The sequence below is a fragment of the Hyperolius riggenbachi genome, chromosome 3 (assembly GCF_040937935.1).
Source record: "Hyperolius riggenbachi isolate aHypRig1 chromosome 3, aHypRig1.pri, whole genome shotgun sequence".
In the NCBI taxonomy this organism is placed as follows: Eukaryota; Metazoa; Chordata; class Amphibia; order Anura; family Hyperoliidae; genus Hyperolius; species Hyperolius riggenbachi.
In genome coordinates this window covers 306,561,512-306,582,982 of record NC_090648.1, presented here as the reverse complement: position 1 = coordinate 306,582,982, position 21,471 = coordinate 306,561,512, and the positions used below count along the sequence as shown (strand labels likewise).

Below are 21,471 nucleotides of genomic sequence, written 5' to 3'. Positions count from 1 at the left end.
GGTATTGCCAGATCCTGCAACTTCCACCTCCGCAACATCTCCAAGATCCGCTCCTACCTGTCCCCTGACACCACTAAACTCCTTATCCATGCCCTTGTCATCTCCCGCCTAGACTACTGCAATTCTCTTTTATCTGGCCTCCCCTCTAACCGTACTGACCCACTTAAATTGGTGATGAATGCGGTAGCCAGACTGATACATTCTTCTCACCGCAGCGCCTCTACAACTCCGCTCTGTAAAGCACTACACTGGCTCCCCATCAGCTTTAGGATCAATTTCAAAATCCTGTGCTTGGCCTACAAATCAGTGCACAAGACCTGCCCGACCTACATCTCTGATCTGGTCCACAGGCACATACCAGCCCGCCCCCTCCGATCCTCCAATGACCTGCGCCTAGTCGCACCTCGCATAACTCAGTCACACGCACGATTGCAGGACTTCACCAACTCTCTGGAACTCTCTCCCACCAGCCGTCAGACTCGCCCCCACCTTTAATACCTTCAAACAAGCTCTCAAGACTCACCTCTTCACGCTCGCATACCCCCCTACACCAGCATCATAATATGTTCTGTTAGACCCCCTCTCAAAAGACGCACCTATTGTCTCCACCCCACCCTTTAGATTGTAAGCCTCTGGCAGGGCTCTCCTCCCTAATGTATCCAGCTTGATTATGCAATCTTACTCACAACCACCCTTCTTGTAGACTCGAACAGTCTCTATCTTGACCTATGACACTGTATTGTTATCAAATCATTTGCATGATCTTGTTTTGTTGTGAGTTTCCGTATATTCTACCTGTATGTTAACCCATTTATCTATTGTGCAGCGCTGCGTAATATGTTGGCGCTTTATAAATACAATTAATAATAATAATAATAATAAGGTGAACCTCCGCCCCAGTCTCAAGTCTTTTGCAGTCTCCAAGAGGTTTTCTTCCAAGTTTGCCCTGTATTTGGCTCCATCCATCTTCCCATCAACTCTGACCAGCTTCCCTGTCCCTGCTGAAGAGATGCAATCCCCGAGCATGATGCTGCCACCACCATATTTGACAGTGGGGATGGTGTGTTCAGAGTGATGTGCAGTGTTAGTTTTCCGCCACACATAGCGTTTTGCATTTTGGCCAAAAAGTTCAATTTTGGTCTCATCTGACCAGAGAACCTTCTTCCACGTGGTTGCTGTGTCCCCACATGGCTTGTGGCAAACTGCAAACAGGACTTCTTATGCTTTCTGTTAACAATGCATTTCTTCTTGCCACTCTTCCATAAAGGCCAACTTTGAACAGTGCATGACTAATAGTTGTCCTATGGACAGAGTCTCCCACCTGAGCTGTAGATCTCTGCAGCTCGTCCAGAGTCACCATGGGCCTCTTGACTGCATTTCTGATCAGCGCTCTCCTTGTTCGGCCTGTGAGTTTAGGTGGATGGCCAGTCTTGGTAGGTTTACAGTTGTGCCATACTCCTTGCATTTCTAAATGATCACTTGAACAGTGCTCTGTGGGATGTTCAAGGCTTTGGAAATCTTTTTGAAGCCTAAGCCTGCTTTAAAATTTCTCAATAACTTTATCCCTGACCTGTCTGGTGTGCTCTTTGGACTTCACGGTGTTGTTGCTCCCAATATTCTCTTAGACAACCTCTGAGGCCCTCACAGAGCAGCTGTATTTGTACTGACCTTAGAGTGCGCCTGGGTGTAATCTATTTAGTCATTAGCACTCATCAGGCAATGTCTATAGGCAACTGACTGCACTCAGATCAAAGGGGGCCGAATAATTATGCACACACCACTTTGCAGTTATTTATTTGTAAAAAATGTTTGGAATCATGTATGATTTTCGTTCCACTTCTCATATGTACACCACTTTGTGTTGGTCTTTTATGTGGAATTCCAATAAAATTGATTCATGTTTGTGGCAGTAATATGACAAAATGTGGAAAACTTCAAGGGAGCAGAATACTTTTGCAACCCACTGTACATATACACACACACACAGGTAAACAGTTGTGCTCATAAGTTTACCCTGGCAGAATTTATGGTTTATTAACCCTTTTTCATAGAATATGAATGACACCAACACTAAAACTTTTCTATCACTCATGGTTAGTGGTTGGCTGAAGCATTTTATTGCCACACAACTGCGGTTGCTCTTTTTAAATCATGATCACTGCACAAACTACTGGGGTAATTTTACAAAAATACAAGGAATATTTAAATTATACAAGTTTTTCTCCTTCTGCACCACCTCTGAAATGCTTTACTTGGGCAATACGTAGTGGTTAGAACTCTCGCCTTGCAACGCTGGGTCCTCAGTTTGAAATCCCAGCCAGGGCACTATGTGCACAGAGTTGGTAGGTTCTCAAAGTCTGCATGGGTTTCCTACCAGCACTCCAGTTTCCTACCACATCCCAAAAACATACCGATGAGTTAAATGGCTTCCCCTAAATTGGGTCTAGACTAAAATACATACACTACACAATACATACACAGATCCAGATTTGTACTAGGCCCACTGCCACCAACTGACTCCCCCCCCCCCCCCCCCACACACAATTGCATTCTGTCCAACATCCTGACTAATGGTGCATACACACGGGGCACAACTGTCGCCACAAACACACACGAACAGTCGCTAGTCAGAGCTGTCGCCAGGCGATTGGTGTGGCCAGAGCTGTCGCCGCAAATGTACTGCTACGCGTATTGCGTGTGTATGTGGACTAGCGACAGCAACCCATACACAATGCATGGAGCTTCTGGCGGGGGGTGGGGGAGGAACCTTCGGCGACAGCTTCCGCCGCATCGCTGTCCCTCTGTGCGCCGTGTGTATGGCTGCTGCACAGAGGGACCTGGCGATGAACTGTCGCTGGTTTTTTTTTTTTTTTTGTCTGACCAGATATACTGAGTTGTAAAGTGGAGATGATAATCCTGTGAACGTAAACCTTACCAAATCAGAAAGTCTTCTCTACAACCCTGAACTGCAGTTTGTATGTTCCTGGTTCATCAGGAGAGAGCACTAGTTCATCGCACCACACAAGGAATTAAAGAAGATGCACGGAGCTCTGGAATTCAGACTGTGTGTGCAGAAAAGCAGAAGAGATGAGGCAGGAGGAACACCTGTAGCTTCTATTTTCTCTCCAGACACACAGAACTCCTGTCCCGACCACCTGCAGAGAGCTGCTCACTTGTACTGCACTCATTTCCGCCCTGGTGATCCAAGACTCCGATCATGCTGCGAGAGCAGATAGAAGGGTTGAAGGGAATGTGTGTTGAATCAGCTGCTGAAGAAACGTTGAATATTCTTTTCCAGCCTAACTAACTGCCAAGCTGTCCTGCTGGACAGCTTAACCTCCTGAGCGTACGCCGCTCAGGAGGTTTTGCCAATTTGTGCCCCCCAGAGATCCAATGGCTGAAACTCCTATAGCTAGCACTAGGCTAGCCAGTATAAATGCCCTGCACCCCCCGATCTTTGCCGCTCCCCTGTTAATACATTACCCAGCCTGGATCCGGCGATCGGCGCAGCCTCCCCCCCCTACAGCTCCGGTCTTCTCTATGGGGAGGATCGCACATGACGTCATGACATCGCCGACGTCATACGCAAACCCGATCCTCCCCATAGAGACCGAAGCTGTGCAGGGAGGCTGCGTGATCGCTGGATCCAGGGGGGGGGGGGGGGGGGGGTAATGTATTAACAGGGGATCAGGGGATTCCTGGCATTTGTACTAGCTAGCCTAGTGCTAGCTAAAGGGGTTTCAGCCATTGGATCACATTAATTTTACATAGGGGACTCCTGGGGCCAGGAAGTGGTATGCCTGACAGTGTCGGGCATACCGCTAAGGAGGTTAATACAGAAATACCTTTATTTAAAATAAACATATGATGTACCTGCAAATAAATAATACATACGTACCTGCCAGCATTCCCTTTCAGAAGCTCACCAATTCCTTCCAGTTCTGACAAGATTTTGTCCAGCCCTTTATCACTGTATCAGTTGCTGTCAGTTACTGTATAACTGAAAGAACAACTGATGTGCAAGATAATATCCATGTTTCCCTATGGCTCAAGCAATATTACTGGTTAACTGATTGCTGACTCAGAAGCCGTTATGTGGTAATCGCCATTTTTATATTGGAGGATGGAGAATTCCATGGATCACAGTGGATAAAACAGGACAGGGGTTAGGACATAGAGACCGTTAAGCAGACTATGTGGCAGTTTAGTATGACATGTATGTTTATTTTTACTTTCATTTTTTCAGGTTTGCTTGAGGTCGTGGAAAATTGTGGTTCCTGTTGAAACAGCACAGTCAAGTAGACTCACTGAAATTTCAGCCACAACTGCTAGAAAAATTGTTTTGCATGCAAGGAAAACCCCACAAATATTTTCAGGTGAAATACAGGACTTTCTAATGTGGTGTGGCAGTTTCAAGATGTACAATAAGGAGGCATTTGAAGAAAGAGGGGCTGCATGGTCGAGTTGCCAGGATAAAGCTATGACCATGCAAATGCCACAAAGTATCCCGCTTACAACAGCACAGAGACAGCCTCACAACTTCTGGCATACAGTCATTTGGAGTGATGAGACTAACATTGAACTTATTGGCCACAACCATAAATGCTACATGTGGAGAGGAGTCAATAAGGCCTATGGTGAAAGATACACGATTGCTACTGTGAATCATGGCGGTGTTAGCTGATGTTTTGGGGCTGTGTGAGCTACAACGGCAGAGGAAGTTTGGTCAGAATGGATGGCAATATGAATTTAGAAAGATATCAAAAAATACTGGAGAAACATTTGAGCCACTCTGGGGAGACCTCAAACATGCAGTTTATGCAAGACAGCCCAAGAATGTATTGGAACTGGAGGCTTTTTGCCAAGAAGAAATGGGCAGCTTTAACATCTGAGAAGATAAAGAGTCACCACGCCCACAAAAGACTTCAGCTGTATTGATGTTAAAGGGGGCAATACATTAAGAACTGAGGTATGTAAACATTGATCAGGGTCATTTGGATTTGTGTAGTGATTATGACTTAAAAAAAAGTAAACACAGTTGTTTGACAATACATGGCTTTAGCCATGAGTGAAAGAAAAGTTTGTGTGTCATCATTCATAGTATCAGGGTATGTATACTTATGAGAAAACTGTAAGATAAAGCTGTGTGTAATCTACTTAGGCTGGTTTCACACTGTGTATTGGCGATAGCTGTGCAGTCCCCAATGCACCACACCGGCAAAAACAGGCCTTTGGGATTACCGAGCACTACAAACTTATGCCTGCTAATTGACAATGACGAGAGCTCCACTCGTCCTGCCCTGAGCCCCTGCGGGTCCAATTACTTTAAAGGACTTTATCCCCGCACTTTGATTGGCCCAATAGGCTGCCTGTCATGTGACAGGCAGCCTATTGGGCCAATAAAAAAAAAGCTGTTTTTTCACCGTACAGGAAAGCAATTTAGGAGTGATTGCGTTTTGTGATTCTGTAACATTGAAATGCAATTGCTCCAGAATCACTCCAAAAATGCTGCATGCACGATCAGCAAATCACTAATCACTGGCGATCGCTACCATGTGAACACTACCAACTGGCTTGCATTAGCAGCAGCATTTTGCTGATCGCCAATGATCAGCAAATCACTGAAAAATTGCCCAGTGTGAACTAGCCCTTAAAGTGATTGGACCCGCAGGGGCTTTAGGGCAGGATAAGTGGAGCTCTTGTCATTGCCAATTAGCAGGCATAAGTTTGTAGCGCTCGCTATGCTACTTTGATAAGGCATGCTAACTCTGATAAGGCACGTTATTTGTTATAGTGAATCAACCCCATTGTGCTCTGCTCTTCCTCTTCTCTCAGCTGTCCACAGTGCTGCTGGATGGAGATGGATGAAGGGGGAAGAGGAAGAGCAGCCTATGTCAGGCAACTATATCTTTCCTAAATAGGCTTCCCTGGGGCTGTCCATGGAGGAAGTACTTGTGAGTGGAGCTGGAAATATTTGTGGAGGTCTTGCCCATACCTACCTGTGGTGGTGGTCTCCAACTTAAGATGTTCAGATGATAGGGAAAAAACATATACTAACAGTACCCTTTATTTTAGTGCAGTTAAGCTTCATGTTTACTAACGTACTTCATTTCAGTATTCTGGCTCCCAAACAGAACCAACAGTATAATCTTTATCAATTGGCTTTATACCTGTTACCTTTCGCACCTTTAAGTGTACCTGAGATGGCAAACCATAAAAAAAAAAAAATAATAAAAAAAAAAAAAATACATACCTGAGTCTTCCTCCAGCCGCCTTCAGGCAAATCTGTCCCTCGCCATCCTCCTCCGCCTCCTGGATCTCCTGCTGGGCGGCCCGGTAAGTCCGACAGTCAGCGCAGTACAGCCAGGCACTCTAATGCTTCTGGAAGTACTCTGCGCCTTTCAAATTTGTGGAGTTCTGCAACCAACTGTAAGAATTCCCAGAGGTGGTAAAGAGACAAGTGCTGTCCGGGACCACTGGTGCTGAAGGGACTATAAATATTGATATCACGTAGTATGTCCCGACTAGTGGCGGCAAAGGACAGCGAAAGAACCGATTAGGCTGAAAGGAGCTGGAGGAACCCCAGGTATGTATACTGTTGAAAAAAAATTCACCATCTCAGGTTCACTTTAAATATCTAGGCTACAAAACAAAGGGTTCACAAATATTTACTGACACCTGTGCATCGAGGGTCTTTAAAAAAAATAAAAAATTAATATAAGGTTTTTATAAACTGTATGAAACACGCGTCACATTGCTCTGTTTACTTTTTGATGAAGAACAAAACAAAGCTTGCAGAATGTCCACACCCCACAATGTTAGCTTAGCATGAGCAATATCATACTGTGCATAATTATAGAGTCCTCAGCTCTGTATTATAGAAGCCAAGTATCCTCCTCCTTTGCTTCACTCCCAGTTTCCCTTTTCACACCAACAATCAGGTCTATTGTCACAAGCTTACTAACGCAATGGAGTACTGAAGCCATGAGCTGGTGTTTGCCGGACACCGATTCCAGTCCTCTCTGTTCTATGCCTGTTGCCTTTTTGCCATTTAATGCTTTAACATACTGTGAATGCAGAAGTGGGAAACACATCTTTCCTGTCTTGTCTTTATAGATATGTCTGGGGATGCATAAGAGGGCATCTCCAAACACGGTACAGAGCACTGCAAGCTCCCCTCCTTGGTATGTTTTGGCACGTTCATGGAGATGATGATGCAGTAACATTTCAAATACTCCTCCAGCTGGTAATAACAATGCAGCATTTGGAGATGTTGGAACTTGCCGGGATGAGGCCAGATTTGCAGGGATTTTTCCTAACATAAGTCCACTTTCTTCTTCCATCCTGTGCTGAAGAGTGGCCTCCAGTTTATTGAAGCATGTATTAGCCATGCCAGTGGATGCATGTGTGCACTGTGGATGCATGAGTGTATTCTCGTCTGCTGTCCATTTTGGAGGAGCATTGGGTTCTGTGTCTGTGCAGGCCACCTGTATATCTTGCCCAGTTCTTTGTGGATAGCAGTCACCATTACAATCCCTGGAAGTGACACTTGGCTCTTCCACTGACACACTCGTGTTTGGTAAACACTGATCTGGGTTATTTGGTTGTTCCCAGGCTGCTCCTACTGGCTGGAACAGCCATCTGAGCATTTTTAAAGCCCCATGAACAGCTGAAGCAATCTGTTCAGTCAGACCTTTGACAGGCCCATACAGAACAAGGCTGTGCAGGCTGAAAGCCAACGTGCTGCTGAAAACTAGCTGAACATGCTTTCTGTCTCCAAGCAAAACAGGTTGACAGCTTGTTGCAAGGAAAGCATTAGGGAGAAGATCGTCAGTAAATGGGGATGACACTGGATGCACTCCAGTGAGTGTGCACAGCAGATCAATCACTTCTGATGGCAAGCATTCGATTACTGAGATTCCATACAGTTTTGCATAATAGAGAACTATTTCATGCTGTTTAACACGTGACAACACTAGCTGGATTTGATTATCCTGTAACTGCTTCATTACATGTCCCATCCTTTGCTGCAAGTACTGCTGGGAAGTCCGCAGCTGAATATCCGAAAAGACAACAAAAGCTACTCCAGGTGCAGAAAGAGACTGATGAATTGAATCTGTCACTATGAGCGCTCGCTGTTCGCCCTCTGCTGGACAATACACAGAAAACTCCCGATGAAGTACTAAGCCTGGCAGAGTCCTGGAATTATCAACTGGAAAGCCTGGAACTTCTGTGAGCAACTCGAAGAAACATCTGTCCATAAGGCTGATTACCTCTAGAATGTCCTCTGCAGAAATGACACATTGATAAAGATAATCACAGGCCAGCCTACTGATAAAAACCTGGTTGTTGCATGCAATAGTTCCAGAGAAGTATGCATCCAGTGTTTGCTGTAGTGTTGCTCTGCACAGTGTAACCTTTCCTTCTGCGTCAGAGTACAAAGAGTGACAGTGTGGACTTAGGCACTCTGCTATGGCAGGCTCCAGCACTGTGCTTTGGAAGGTTAATAGCAAACTGCTCATTCTTTTTAACATGTGGCATTTGCTTTTATTCTTCACTGCAGACTTCCCAGATAAAATCAGGTCTTCATTTTTATTGGCTGCTCTTTTGAGTTCCCTAATGAAAGCACAGAGCAGCAGAACAAAGGATTTCACTCCATCACCAGTAATACTGTAATGCTTGGAGGCAGAGTTCACGATCACCCTAAGGAGAAACAAAATCACAGCCATTACCTTGCATTTGGTCACTGTCTATCAAGACTGCCCCCCCCCCCCCCCCAAAAAAAAAAAAAAAAAAAAAACACTTGCAGAGCTATCATTACTTGAACTTATCTTGTTAATTTAAGGTCATATTACATTTTACCAAGAAAAAAAAAAAGTTTCATCCCCAATACAGTGTGTCCATTGGGTTAATGACATCCTAGAGTTGTCTTGAGGCAGAGCCAACCCATATCAATGCCTCTAGGTATACATATTGGAGACTAGTCTTATAGCTACTTGATAAAGGTGGCAGACCAGGTAAATTAATGATATCAGGAACATACTGATCATTTAACCCAGTCCTCCACAAATGATAACGTGTAAGCCCACTTACCTTGCCACAGGGTGATCCAGTAACAGAGACTCCAGTATTCTTTTTCCTTCTTTTGTAATAAGAAGCTCTCCAGTGGATTTAATAAAGAGAACCTGCCCTCCTTCTGGACCAAAACATCGGGAAACAATATTCTCCAAACTTTCAGCCACCTGCAGGATTTTACTTATGTCCAGTTTTCTTGTGCTCTGTGACATTTTCGCTGCTAAAGAAGGAAGAATATTAAATATTTATCAGCCAAATAACACATCACCTTGTAAATCACATTGAATCAAATACAAAAGTGTACACGAGGCAGATTTGTGGGCACAAATGGGACACAGAGGCAGGTTCCTAACTAAAGGACGTCATTGTGACCCCCTCCAGGCCGCTCTCTATACCCGCCTGCAACACAAAGCCGCCCCCCCCAGGAATCTTCCAAAACCCAGCTTGTCAGCAATCGTAGAGGGGCCAGAGCATTCTTAGCAGGAGAGTCACTCCTGCGTAATGTCCCTTCCCAGCCTCTTAAAGCATCTAATTGGATTCCTCTGCCCCTCCTCTCAGTGTTTTGTGCTCTCAGAGGAGAGCACAGAGCTGATCTGCAGCGTCGCAACCACACAGCGATTATTTAATTTTCACAAAACACAATGAAAGGATAACTGGAGACTGGATTGGCGGTAATCCATGCTAACTGATCCAGGAGCCCCCTGGATCACATTGTATGTATTGCGCATGTGCAATAGAGTTGAGCTCCTCTTTGGAACTTCTAGGGGAGGCGAGTAGTTCGGAAGCCTGCCTGAGGAGTGCTGAAGACCTAGCAGGACTAATAACTTAAACTGGGTAGGCAAGAGAACAACAGGATGGACCGAGGACCAGAAAGGCTCTGTGGTATCCAGAGCTTTCCCCTCTACTTAGATAAGTATCAAACCTGAAGTGAGTTTCCTCATTTCAGGCTAGCTTGAACAAATAAAAAAGATGCTCTCAAGGAATTTGAACTTTGAGAACCACTGTAAAATACAAGATCTAACTTTCTACCAGAGCCAATCTGTGAACAAACGTCAGCAGCGCATACTTTCTATTGCACTAATGTGCTTAAATATATGTTGTGTGGAAAAGGGGAGAGCAAAGTCTGATTCATCCAGACAGGACACTTCGTGTACGGGGATTAAGGGAGTGATCCGCTGATGAGCCTCAAAATAGCTGGTGATGTATTTAAAGTGATAATGGAGAAGTAATAGTAGCAATGGAGAAATAGGAAGCTGAAGTCCGTGTTTAGAGGGTGATCTTGCAGTAACATCATGAAAGATTTTTTACTCCCATGAGAGCAGTCTGTTGCACGTCATCATGCCAGAGCCAACAAACTGTACTCACAGATGGACAAAGAACGGACACATGGGTGTTGGGAGGAGGTGAGGGACGGCCTGCATACATGCGCTGCACTATGCTGGTCATCAGCTGCAACTTGTGCAGCCCGGAAGTGCAAAGGTTCTCCAGATCAGAGCTGACTTGTCTGAAGCCTAAATAAACCCTTATTACCCTGTGTTTGGATAAAAAAAAAAAAAAAAAAAAAATTATTAGGTCTTATGTTTCCACCTCCCTCATATTGTGTTTCCAGGTGGTCTAGTGGTCCCTCCATTCTCATATAGCTTTACCTGCTGGGCATCTTACATTATTACCTAGTGGTCCTCCCTATAGCATTTCTTATTGGTTTAGTGGTCCCCCATCTGACTTATAGATTTCCTGGTGGTCTAGTGGTCCTTCTCCCACATATAGTATTATCTGGTGGTTCTAACTCCCTCCCTCCTTCTTATGCAGAGATGATGGGTAAGTAGCCACCTCCCCCCAGTTTTAGCACTGTTCTCCCATATTCTGCACTCGAGCCAGTAGAGCACCAGCTGCCTATAGTTGTATCTTCCTAGTCTAAGTTTGATGATGTCATCAAGCTATGACTCAGATGACAGTACTAGCACACAGCTCCAGTGCAGTACGCAGGAGAGTCACGATCGCTACTGGATGAACAGGGCTGTAAATATAAAAATAAAAAAAAAGAGGGTAAATCAAAGAATAGAATACTTCATCTTGAGAATAACCATTTTTTCCCCACAGTCAGGACAAATCAAAGAGTAAGCTACACAGCCAAGCAGCACAGTTATAATGGCAGTATGGGCAAGAGCAGTCCTTTTCAGTGCAGGAAGATTTGGGTGCAGCCGGCACCACCATAGACTATAATAGCAATTACTTCTATACTGGGTCTAAGTGAGTAACGTCGGCGCCGACAGAAGACAGAGCTGAAGTTGCTTTTAAAACACAATAATTCAGCCTCCTGCAATAGCTGGAAGACAAATGATATCATTCCCCACTATCCATGGCAGCCTGGAGGGGGAATAGTAATTAACACGGTCGGGACTTGTGCAGAAGCAGGATCAGCCATATAACGGCTGTATCCTGCGCCCAAGTCTTCCTGCGCCGATTTCAAATGTATGCGTATATGTAGGTTCAGGACCAGCACACAGATAAAGTGACTGGCGAGAAGGACACACGTGTACCAGAGGTGAAGTGCTAGAAATGAGCATATGCTGTTGTGGGACAATAGGAGCAGACACTTATCTATGTGTCTGCTTCAGTCTAAAACTTGTTAACCAATCATTTTGCTGCTTTTTCTTGCTGGCTGGCATAGCTTCCAACTGTCCCTTTTTTGGGACAACCCCTCTTTGGAAACCAAATCTCTCGGTCCCTCTTTCTCCCTCTGTCAGGACTGATGTATAGATTTATGTAAATGTACTGTATGTATTTTTCTATTGAAAAATGTTTAATTGTCTCCAAACCTCATTCCCATCCTTTAAATTGATGTTTCTTAATTTCAAATGTTAACATGAATAAAAACTAGTGATGATAGCTAGGGCCAGTGTGGTTCAAATTCTAAAATTGCATTTTTTGCTTATGAATTTTTAGTGGTGTGTGTGGTTAGAGGTGTGGTAGGGGCGTGTTCCTCTTTGTAATCTTAAAAGATTGGAGAGGTATGGACTGCTCACAGTCACAGGCCAGCGTATGCACTGCCCACTCTGCATGCCCCGTTAATCGCGCTTCTGAATGGCTGTGCACAACAGCCGAGAGCTTTCAGGACATACGGAGTTCAGAAAGTTTGCTTTTGGCGACAGCTGCTACACACAGGTGTATGGGAGCATGGACAGAGAGAGTGGGCAAATAGAGCGTGTGCCCTGGAGATCCCACCACAGTTACCAATGGAAGCTTTAGCAACAAGTTGCGGTCAAGCACAATAAAGAGATTGAGTTGTCTGTTGACCTTGTATATCATCGAGGTGAATTTACAGTGGGTTGCAAAAGTATTCGGCCCCCTTGTGGCAGTAATGTGACAAAATGTGGAAAACTTCAAACATGCATCAATTTTATGTGAATTCCACGTGAAAGACTAATACAAAGTGGTGTACATGTGATAAGTGGATAGAAAATCATACATCATTCTAAACATTTTTTACAAATAAATAACTGCAAAGTATGGTGTGCGTAATTATTCGGCCCCCTGAGTCAATACTTTGTAGAACCACCTATTGCTGCAATTACAGCTGCCAGTCTTTTAGGGTATGTCTCTACCAGCTTTTCACATCCAGGAGACTGAAATCCTTGCCCATTCTTCTTTGCAAAACAGCTCTAGCTCAGTCAGATTAGATGGACAGCGTTTGTGAACAGCAGTTTTCAGATCTTGCCACAGATTCTCGATTGGATTTAGATCTGGACTTTGACTGGGCCATTCTAACACATAGATATGTTTTGTTTTAAACCATTCCATCGTTGCCCTGGCTTTATGTTTAGGGTCGTTGTCCTGCTGGAAGGTGAACATCCGCCCCAGTCTCAAGTCTTTTGCAGTCTCCAAGAGGTTTTCTTCCAAGTTTGCCCTGTATTTGGCTCCATCCATCTTCCCATCAACTTTGACCAGCTTCCCTGTCCCTGCTGAAGAGATGCACCCCCCGAGCATGATGCTGCCACCACCATATTTGACAGTGGGCATGGTGTGTTCAGAGTGATGTGCAGTGTTAGTTTTCCGCCACACACAGCATTTTGGCCAAAAAGTTCCATTTTGGTCTCATCTGACCACAGCACCTTCTTCCACATGGCTTGTGGCAAACTGCAAACAGGACTCCTTATACTTTCTGTTAACAATGCCTTTCTTCTTGCCACTCTTCCATAAAGGCCAACTTTGTACAGTGCATGACTAATAGTTGTCCTATGGACAGAGTCTCCCACCTGAGCTGTAGATCTCTGCAGCTTGTCCAGAGTCACCATGGGCCTCTTGACTGCATTTCTGATCATCGCTCTCCTTGTTCGGCCTGTGAGATTAGGTGGATGGCCTTGTCTTGGTAGGTTTACAGTTGTGCCATACTCCTTCCATTTCTGAATGATCACTTGAACAGTGCTCCGTGGGATGTTCAACGCTTTGGAAATCTTTTTGTACCCTAACCTGCTTTAAATTTCTCAATAACTTTATCCCTGACCTGTCTGGTGTATTCTTTGGACTTCATGGCGTTGTTGCTCCCAAGATTCTCTTAGACAACCTCTGAGGCTGTCACAGAGCAGCTGTATTTGTACTGACATTAGATTACACACAGGGGCACTCTATTTAGTCATTAGCACTCATCAGGCAATGTCTATGGGCAACTGACTGCACTCAGATCAAAGGGGGCCGAATAATTATGCACACCCCACTTTGCAGCTATTTATTTGTAAAAAAAAATGTTGGAATCCTGTATGATTTTTTCGTTCCACTTCTCACGTGTACACCACTTTGTGTTGGTCTTTCATGTGGAATTCCAATAACATTGATTCATGCTCGTGGCAGTGATATGACAAAATGTGGAAAACTTCAAGGGGGGTGTGTGTGTGTGTGTGTGTGTGTGTGTGTGTGTGTGTGTGTGTGTGTGTGTGTGTGTGTGTGTGTGTGTGTGTGTGTGTGTGTGTGTGTGTGTGTGTGTGTGTGTGTGTGTGTGTGTGTGTGTGTGTGTATTTCCCTCCCATGTTTAAACTAAAAGGGCATATTGTAAGAGGGTGGGGGCAATTAGATTAACAGAGAAAGCTATATGAAAAGTAAAGGAAAGGTGCTTCAGCTCAGATACTCAACTATGTAGAGGGAAGACCATGGTTCGCAAAGAGTCTTCCGTGTCCTCTCTCCATCCCACTTGCTCCACTGCTGTCCGCCATTCAAATTATGCACCTTTAGGACCCCGAGTGCTTCCGAAGGCATGCTGCTAATACTAGTACTTCTAATGTAGTAAAGGATACTCACTTCAATGTTAATTTATCCGGGTTTCAGCAACAGAAACACTTCCTATATCTATATATTGTAATTCAGATCTCCCCTCCAGTGTCATAGCCTAGGCTTTTTAACTATGCAGAAATGTCTCCCAGAGCATTCTGGGAGACAAGGTACCTTTTTTTCTACTGCCTTTGGAACACAGAGCTGCACCTGAGAACACTAGAAATGTCCCCTGTGATAAATTTCAGTTTATAAATCAGGAAGAGGAAATGGTAAGGAGAGATTTTACAAGATGCAAAATTAAATAATTCATAAAATAGTAAAAAAATAAGCAATTTATTAATTACATTAATTTTCAGTACAGTTCCTCTTAACCTCCCTGGCGTTATGATTATTTCCAGATTCAAGTCTAAAAGCCGTGCAATTTTTTTACAAGCTTTTAGACCCTAAAAACAAAAAAATATATATATACCACAGAGAGATCTGCAGCAGCTCCTGCATATAACTCACTCAGGCTCGGGATTACCGCTCTGAGCTGCGGACTTCCATACCGAGCCTGACTCGGGATTACTGCTAAGGAGATTAAAGTTATGTACAGTAAAAATTTCTTCTTTAAAGGATACCATAGACGAAATAACCTAGAGAAACGGGGGAGCAGGCCATTCTCCTTTGTCCTTCAAGTCAACACAGAGGCTGGCAGTCATGGAAGTATGAGTGCTGCATACAATGTTTTAGGAAAGACTATTGATAGTCATGCAATGTATATAGAAACAGCACTCAATACTTAAAGGGAACCAGAAATTAAAGTTTCACACAAAATAAACATATCAGTCGATAGCTTGTAAAGAATAAATTCTCTACCTGATAATTTTGCCGCTCTGGTGTGCCTTTTGTTTTTATCCATTATTGCTCCAGGAAAAATCCAATATGGCCACCAGCTCATATCCCTTCTGCTTCAGGGTTATGAGTTGTTCTGGATGTGCTGCCTAGGCTTTATGAAACTATAGACAAGCAGGGCTGCTCCTGCAGCCTTTCATCTGCGAGTTCCCCCAGCATCCTCTTCCTCCCTTCCGTGGTCCCGCTGGCAGCTCTGGTAATCTGGCAACTTTGGCTGAAGTCACGCATGCGCACACCCGGGGCATGTCATCATGCCGGTCGTTGTAAGTGTTCTGCACATGCATGGTTCTCTTAAGACTGAACTGTGCATGTGCAAGACGCTTATGGCGACCAGTGTGATGACATGCCGGTGGTGTGCACGCGTGACTTCAGCCGAAGTCGCCGGATTACCAGAGCCGCCAGCGGGACCATGGAGGGCACGGAGAGGATGCTGGGGGATCTCGCAGGCTACAGGGGACTGGAGGAAGCCCCAGGTAAGTCCCTTCCCTACATCCGCTCCAGCTATGGTGACCCATAGGTATGGGACTAATACACTACCCTACCTGTAGCCAGAGTTAATATGCAGCCAAAGTCCGAAGCACAGAGTGTGGTGCTGCCTCCTGAGTCCTGCCTGGATTAGGCAAGACTCCGCTCTGTGCACACTCTACATTTATGGGGGAAAGGAGGAGGGAAATAATGGGGATCCCAACAATGCTTTTGAAGGGACATAAGACAGACACCTTGGGCTCTATTCATAAAAAACTTGTGGCGTAAATACACGTAGAGGTAAAATACCGCAGCGGTATTTTACACTTCTGGGTGGTCATTCAAAAAAATCTTGCCAGCTGCGATGCAAGAGCGGAGATCTCCCGCTGAAAGCTGGCGGTAAGCTGTCGGAAGGCATGCGGAAACACTTCAGCCGGCAGAGTCCCTCCGTGCACTGCTCTCTCTGGGAGGTCTGTCCCATTCGCTTGTATGTAATCCGCAAAATCAGAGGAAGCGGTATTTCCTGTCCACATACCGCTTCCTCTAAACTTTATGAATGGCCATTTTGTTATTTTTTTCTAGATAAATCTAGAAAAACACTGGAGAAGGCAGAAATTTCTCGCTCTGCAGGGGGATTGTAGATTTTCATGCGGGAACAGCTTTTATGAATGCCCACATTGCTAAATGGACGGGAAAATCCGCTGTTTTGAGCGGAAAACTTGCGGTAACCTTTTATGAATAGAGCCCCTTATGATATTATGTGATGGGTGCCAGGCAACCAGCTTTGGGGCCCTGGGGGTGGATTTTCTGTGTGTGTGGGGGGGGGGGGGGGAAGGGGGTGTCAGTAGGGCCCCCAAGTTACTTTTTTCCCCGGGGACTCATAGTAGCTAGAACCAGCCCTGTGTATGAAGGTATGAACAGCAGGGAAAGGTGATGAGTATATCTCTATAGGGCTGTGAGAGCTAAAAGGAGAGAAGCCTGGAGTATGGAGGAATGAGCAGCAGAATGTGCAAAACAAAGGCTCCTTACCTGAAATAAGAGTAGTTCAAACCAAGCGCCTCTATGGTGCATTACGCCGGAGTCAGGAAGTAAACACACACAAGGAACAGGAGACTGTTGGCCAATCACATTGAGAATAGGACGATGATAAAGAAAGACGTGACATCTCGCACATGTGCAGAGAGTAGCAGGGGAAACAGTCGCCATCTTTAGTATGGTCAAAAATGCCCCACACTGAGATGTGTTTCTAGGGATTAGAGAATGCAGCGTGGGGTAGAGCGAGTGAGAGTAGATGGAAACTCGGTGTGAATTCCGTAATAGAGAAAACGGAGGCTTAGAAGTGCCGATTTAAAAAAATTCACGTGTTGAAAAAAAATACAGCATGCTTGAATCTCGCTTACAGGACAATGAGGAGTATGCTGCCATCTAGTGGAATACAAAATTAACACCACATAAATAAGTACTCTATAGGTAAAAACAAAGTCAATACAGTATATTCATATACATGTATGCAATGGGCAAAGTAGTAAAAATAAATAAATAAAATGTAGCATCCAAAAACATGTTTAAAAAAACATATGTACAAGTGCAAGCTTACATAGCTAGACGTATAAAAATTCAAAATTAAGGCTAAAAGAGAGTGACTTTTTGGCCTTATTAAATAGGCATGAAAACCTATAATATATTCAATAGAAAAGGAGAGGAGGGTATAGGAATGATGCACAGTAACAGTCTGATTGAGATTAGAATTAGTAAAAAAATGTTAAGTTGTTTATTTAAACCATCTGGTGATAGAGATCCGAGTCAGGGCTGGGCCGAGGCAGAGGCGAGAGAGGCTCCAGCCTCAGGGCGCAGTGTAGGAGGGGCCCACAACTCACTCAGCTATAATTCCAGTGTTGTGTTTGAAGCAGAGAAAAATAAGAAAACACGATGCACAGCAGTGACTGCAAGCCAGATAACCAGAGATTAAGGTGTTTGGGGGGGTTGGGTGCCTCTTAGTCTAATAGCAATCAGTGTGTGACCGCTGGGGTGGGAGGGATGGAAGGGCGCACTTTGGTGTCTCAGCCTTGGGTGCTAGAGGACCTTGTCCCAGCTCTGATCCGAGTATCTGAAGTCAATAGATTTCCGTAATACAGTGGTATTGCGATTGTGGCGCAAGATACTAGTGGGTATCCTTTCAGAATATTTCTCTTATGGTGGCCTACTCTACTTTGCACCTGTTGTGTGGAGTGCCCAACATTTTGTCATTTGCATGAACATGATATAACGTGTATGACGTATTGTGAAGTGCAAGTGATGTGTAGCTTAACTGGGTATTGGGCATTGGTTGTAAGGGAACAGAACAAGTTAGTGGGTACTATAAACTGGCAGGCAAGTAATCTGGTGCTGCCACACAGGAAAACGCCTGGTTCTAGCATGGGGAGTGTGGAAGGATGGTATTTATTGGGTTGCATCTAAGGCGACTAGGTGCTAGATGGCAGTATACTCCACAATGTCCTGTAAGTGAGATTCAAGCATGCTGTATTTTTACAACACATTATTTTTTTTTATATTGGCACGTCTAAGCCTCCATTCTATTACAGAATTCTCCCACACCAAGTTTCTCTCTTTACACTCACTCTATCCCATGCTGCATCCCCTTGAGGCCTAGACATATTTCAGGATGGAGCATTACTGACCACACTAAACATGGCCACCGTTTCCCCTGTACCTCTCTGCACGTTTGAGATGTCACTACTTTATTACTGCACCCTTCTCAAAATGATTTGCCAACAGTCATCCCCGATTCTTCTATTTACTTCCTGATTTGGGCCGTGAGGGGTAAAAGGAGAGAAGCCGGGGATATGAAGGAATGAACAGCGGGATATGCAAAAAAGTTCCTTACAGTACCTGAAATAAGTGCAGTTCAAACCAAGCTCCTCTGTGGTACATTCAACTGAAATTAGTATTATAATCAGTGGAAAAAGGGGATTCTGGCTCAATGCACCACAGAGCAGCTTGGTTTGAACTACACTTATTTCAGGTAAGGAACTTTTTTTGCACATCCTGCTGTTCATTCCTTCATAAGCCAGGCCTCTCAGCACTATAGAGATACACAACTCACCTTAACCTGCAGTTCATTCCCTAATGCCTCATGTTTATCTCCTGTCTGTTTTCCCAGCCCTGCAGAGTCCTGACCTCTCCCTGCTACCTCCCCCCCAAGTCCCTCACCACTATAACTTATCACAGCCCATTTTTTTTCTGTACTAATCAGTGCTTGTCTCCTAAACTTTATCTTCAGGGATAAGACCCCTGATTTCATCCTGGTGCCATTCGGTTTCCTTTTGTCTATTGAACTGCAAGTCATATTTTATTGTTAGCTACATGATAAATGATTGCTTGTCACTTATGTTAGTATTAGCTCTGCTTCATGATTCCCCATTCCTTATGCTATCTTCACCCTTATGTATATTATGGCCACATACTTTATTATGAATACGTTTTTATTGTCATATTTGTTATATTTGTACTTGTGACTGTTGTACAGTGACTGTTTATCTAATGTGTATGCTAATGAGATCATCCAATCTGCTATTGATGGAATTTACGGTTATTTTATTATGAATGAATGAATAGTATGATTTGAACACATGGTTTACTGAACTATGTTCTTAGCCAAGTTTTTTTTTTTTTTTTTTTTTAAGGCCTCCCAGTTACTCCCTTATTTTGCCTGATGAAGCGGGTCATACCTGTGAAACGTGTTGCACTGTGGCGTAGTCAAATAAAGCCATTTTTGTCTATTTGACCAAACTGAGTCTTCTTTGGGGAGGTAAGTCCGCAGCTACCTCCCTTTTTAAACAATTTTTTTATGTATTTTACTCTAAGTGGTTTATGCATAAACTATTAGACATCCTTCTAAAATAGTGTAAAAAGTTTTTTTAAAATATGAATGGTGTTATCAATACAACATGTTATGTAAACAGTGAGGATGACGACTGGGAGGCTAATCCATTTGTTAGGGGTGTTTTTTTTTTACTTTCATTAATTCAATCTGACATGTCCGATTTATGATTCGATTCAATTTTAATCGAATCATGAATCGGACATGTCATATTGAATCAAATCGAATCAATGAATCAAATCAAATTGAATCGAATCTGACAAAGAATCATATGGTGTAGATGGGACTGATTCTGGCTGATTCTCCCAGCAGCTTATGACTCTTTGCACAAACAACTCCCTGCACAGGCTGTCTGGTTGCCTAGCAACAATGTAAACACATATTGAGGAGCTCAGCAGTTACGGTTATAATGGCAGCGATTCCTGCTAGCAGTGGATTATGTCACTGAAAACTAGGTAGGCAGGAGTTATGGTTGTGAAATTAAAGTAAAAAAAAATCCACCCCTGACAAATGGATTAGCCTCCCAGTCCATCATCTGTCACTGTTTACATTACATGTTGCATTGATGAAACCATTCATTTTTTAAAAAAAACTTTTTACACTATTTTAGAAGGATGTTTAATAGTTTATGCATAAACCACTTTTTATTTTTTTCCTTATTCGCGAAAGAACCCCTTTAATAACATGTTTGTTATGCTAGGTACACACGATACAATTTTCTGACAGATTTACTTCCAGATTGACTATTTCCAAGAGGTCAGATCTGATTTCTGAACGATTTTCCACTTGATTTTCTGTTCACTCCTATGGAAGACCGATCGGAAATCAAATCTGACCTGTTGGAAATAATCGATCTGACCGTAAATCTGTCAGAAATTTGTATTGTGTGTACCTAGCATTAAATTTATTGAAATTGTGAAAGTAGTTGTAGGTTAAAATGAACCCAAACTGTTTCACAGCAAACAATGAAAAATCTTTATTCCACATATAGTTGCTGAAGAAAGTCAATTCTGTGTTCTGTTTGTTTAAGCAAACCTATCTAATTAGTTATGGCTAATAAGTTCTTACCAGGAACTGTAAATAGACTTATCAGCAGCTCTCCATACAGTGCTTGGAAAAACAAAGAGAAATCGAGAGCCCGATATGGTGTAGTATTGTTAAGTTGGTTGTGGTTAAAAGCAAAATATTTAGATATACTCACAAACATGGGTTACCCACAGAGGCGCTTACTTCTGCATCTAGACCCATTGAGTTATACTCCTGTTTGCCTGATGAAGCAGGACCACACCTGCGAAACGCTTTGCACTAAGTGGAGTTCAATAAAACATTTTTGTATTGATATATTGTGACTCAATTGAGTTTTATATTTTTGAGGGAGGTAAGTCCACCTGAACATCCCCCTCTTTTAGACGGGTTTTAAACGTTTTTATTCTACTCTGGCGCCTCTGTACACCAAGCTTTGCTGAGCTCTCCATACAGTAAACACAGTGGCTTAACTACCCTTTCAATGCCATCTGCAAAAGTGAAATCTTAAAAAATAAAAAAATAAAGTTTTTTTTTTAAAGATTCCCATAAACTGTAATGAAGATTCTCCCCCCCCCCCCCCCATAAAAGGTTATTATGCTGTAGTTAATATTTTAGAGCAGATGGGAAGTCCTGAGTTCAGATCCACTTTAGAATGTAAACATAAAAAACAAACAAAAATACTGAAAAATGCTACTTGGCTTGCTGTTGTATTTGCCTGGTTATCATCCTAGTCACACACTTGGAACAAACCTACATCTGCATAAAACAATTTACATTCTCAATGTGGGGCATTCTTATAGTATTAGGGAATAAAAAAAACAGTATTTTATAAGGAGACAGCAATGATCCTCTCCACATTTCTCTCC

General features: G+C 43.5%; 1 protein-coding gene across 2 annotated transcripts; it reads right to left on the bottom strand.

The window, feature by feature from the left end:
* Positions 1 to 6,712: 6,712 nt before the first annotated feature.
* On the bottom strand, positions 6,713 to 16,818 carry BBS10 (Bardet-Biedl syndrome 10). 2 transcript variants are annotated; one of them, XM_068272745.1, is made up of 3 exons: positions 16,729 to 16,818; positions 9,094 to 9,295; positions 6,713 to 8,703 (listed from the first exon to the last, which is right to left on the bottom strand). In XM_068272745.1, the coding sequence occupies exons 2-3, from the start codon at positions 9,285 to 9,287 to the stop codon at positions 6,876 to 6,878; spliced, it is 2,022 nt and encodes a 673-aa protein (XP_068128846.1). In that variant the 5' UTR covers positions 9,288 to 9,295; positions 16,729 to 16,818; the 3' UTR covers positions 6,713 to 6,875. The 2 variants fall into 2 exon arrangements, with proteins under 2 accessions (XP_068128846.1, XP_068128847.1); XM_068272746.1 differs by having other exon boundaries at positions 9,094 to 9,292; positions 16,729 to 16,804.
* Between the last annotated feature and the right edge of the window lie 4,653 nt (positions 16,819 to 21,471).

Bases quoted from the DNA above. Each gene is read 5' to 3' on its own strand.
- BBS10 (XM_068272745.1), bottom strand. From the start codon at position 9,287: ATGTCACAGAGCACAAGAAAACTGGACATAAGTAAAATCCTGCAGGTG. The intron at 8,704-9,093 runs GTAAGTGGGCTT...GTTTCTCCTTAG, and splicing joins CTGGATCACCCTGTGGCAAG to GGTGATCGTGAACTCTGCCT.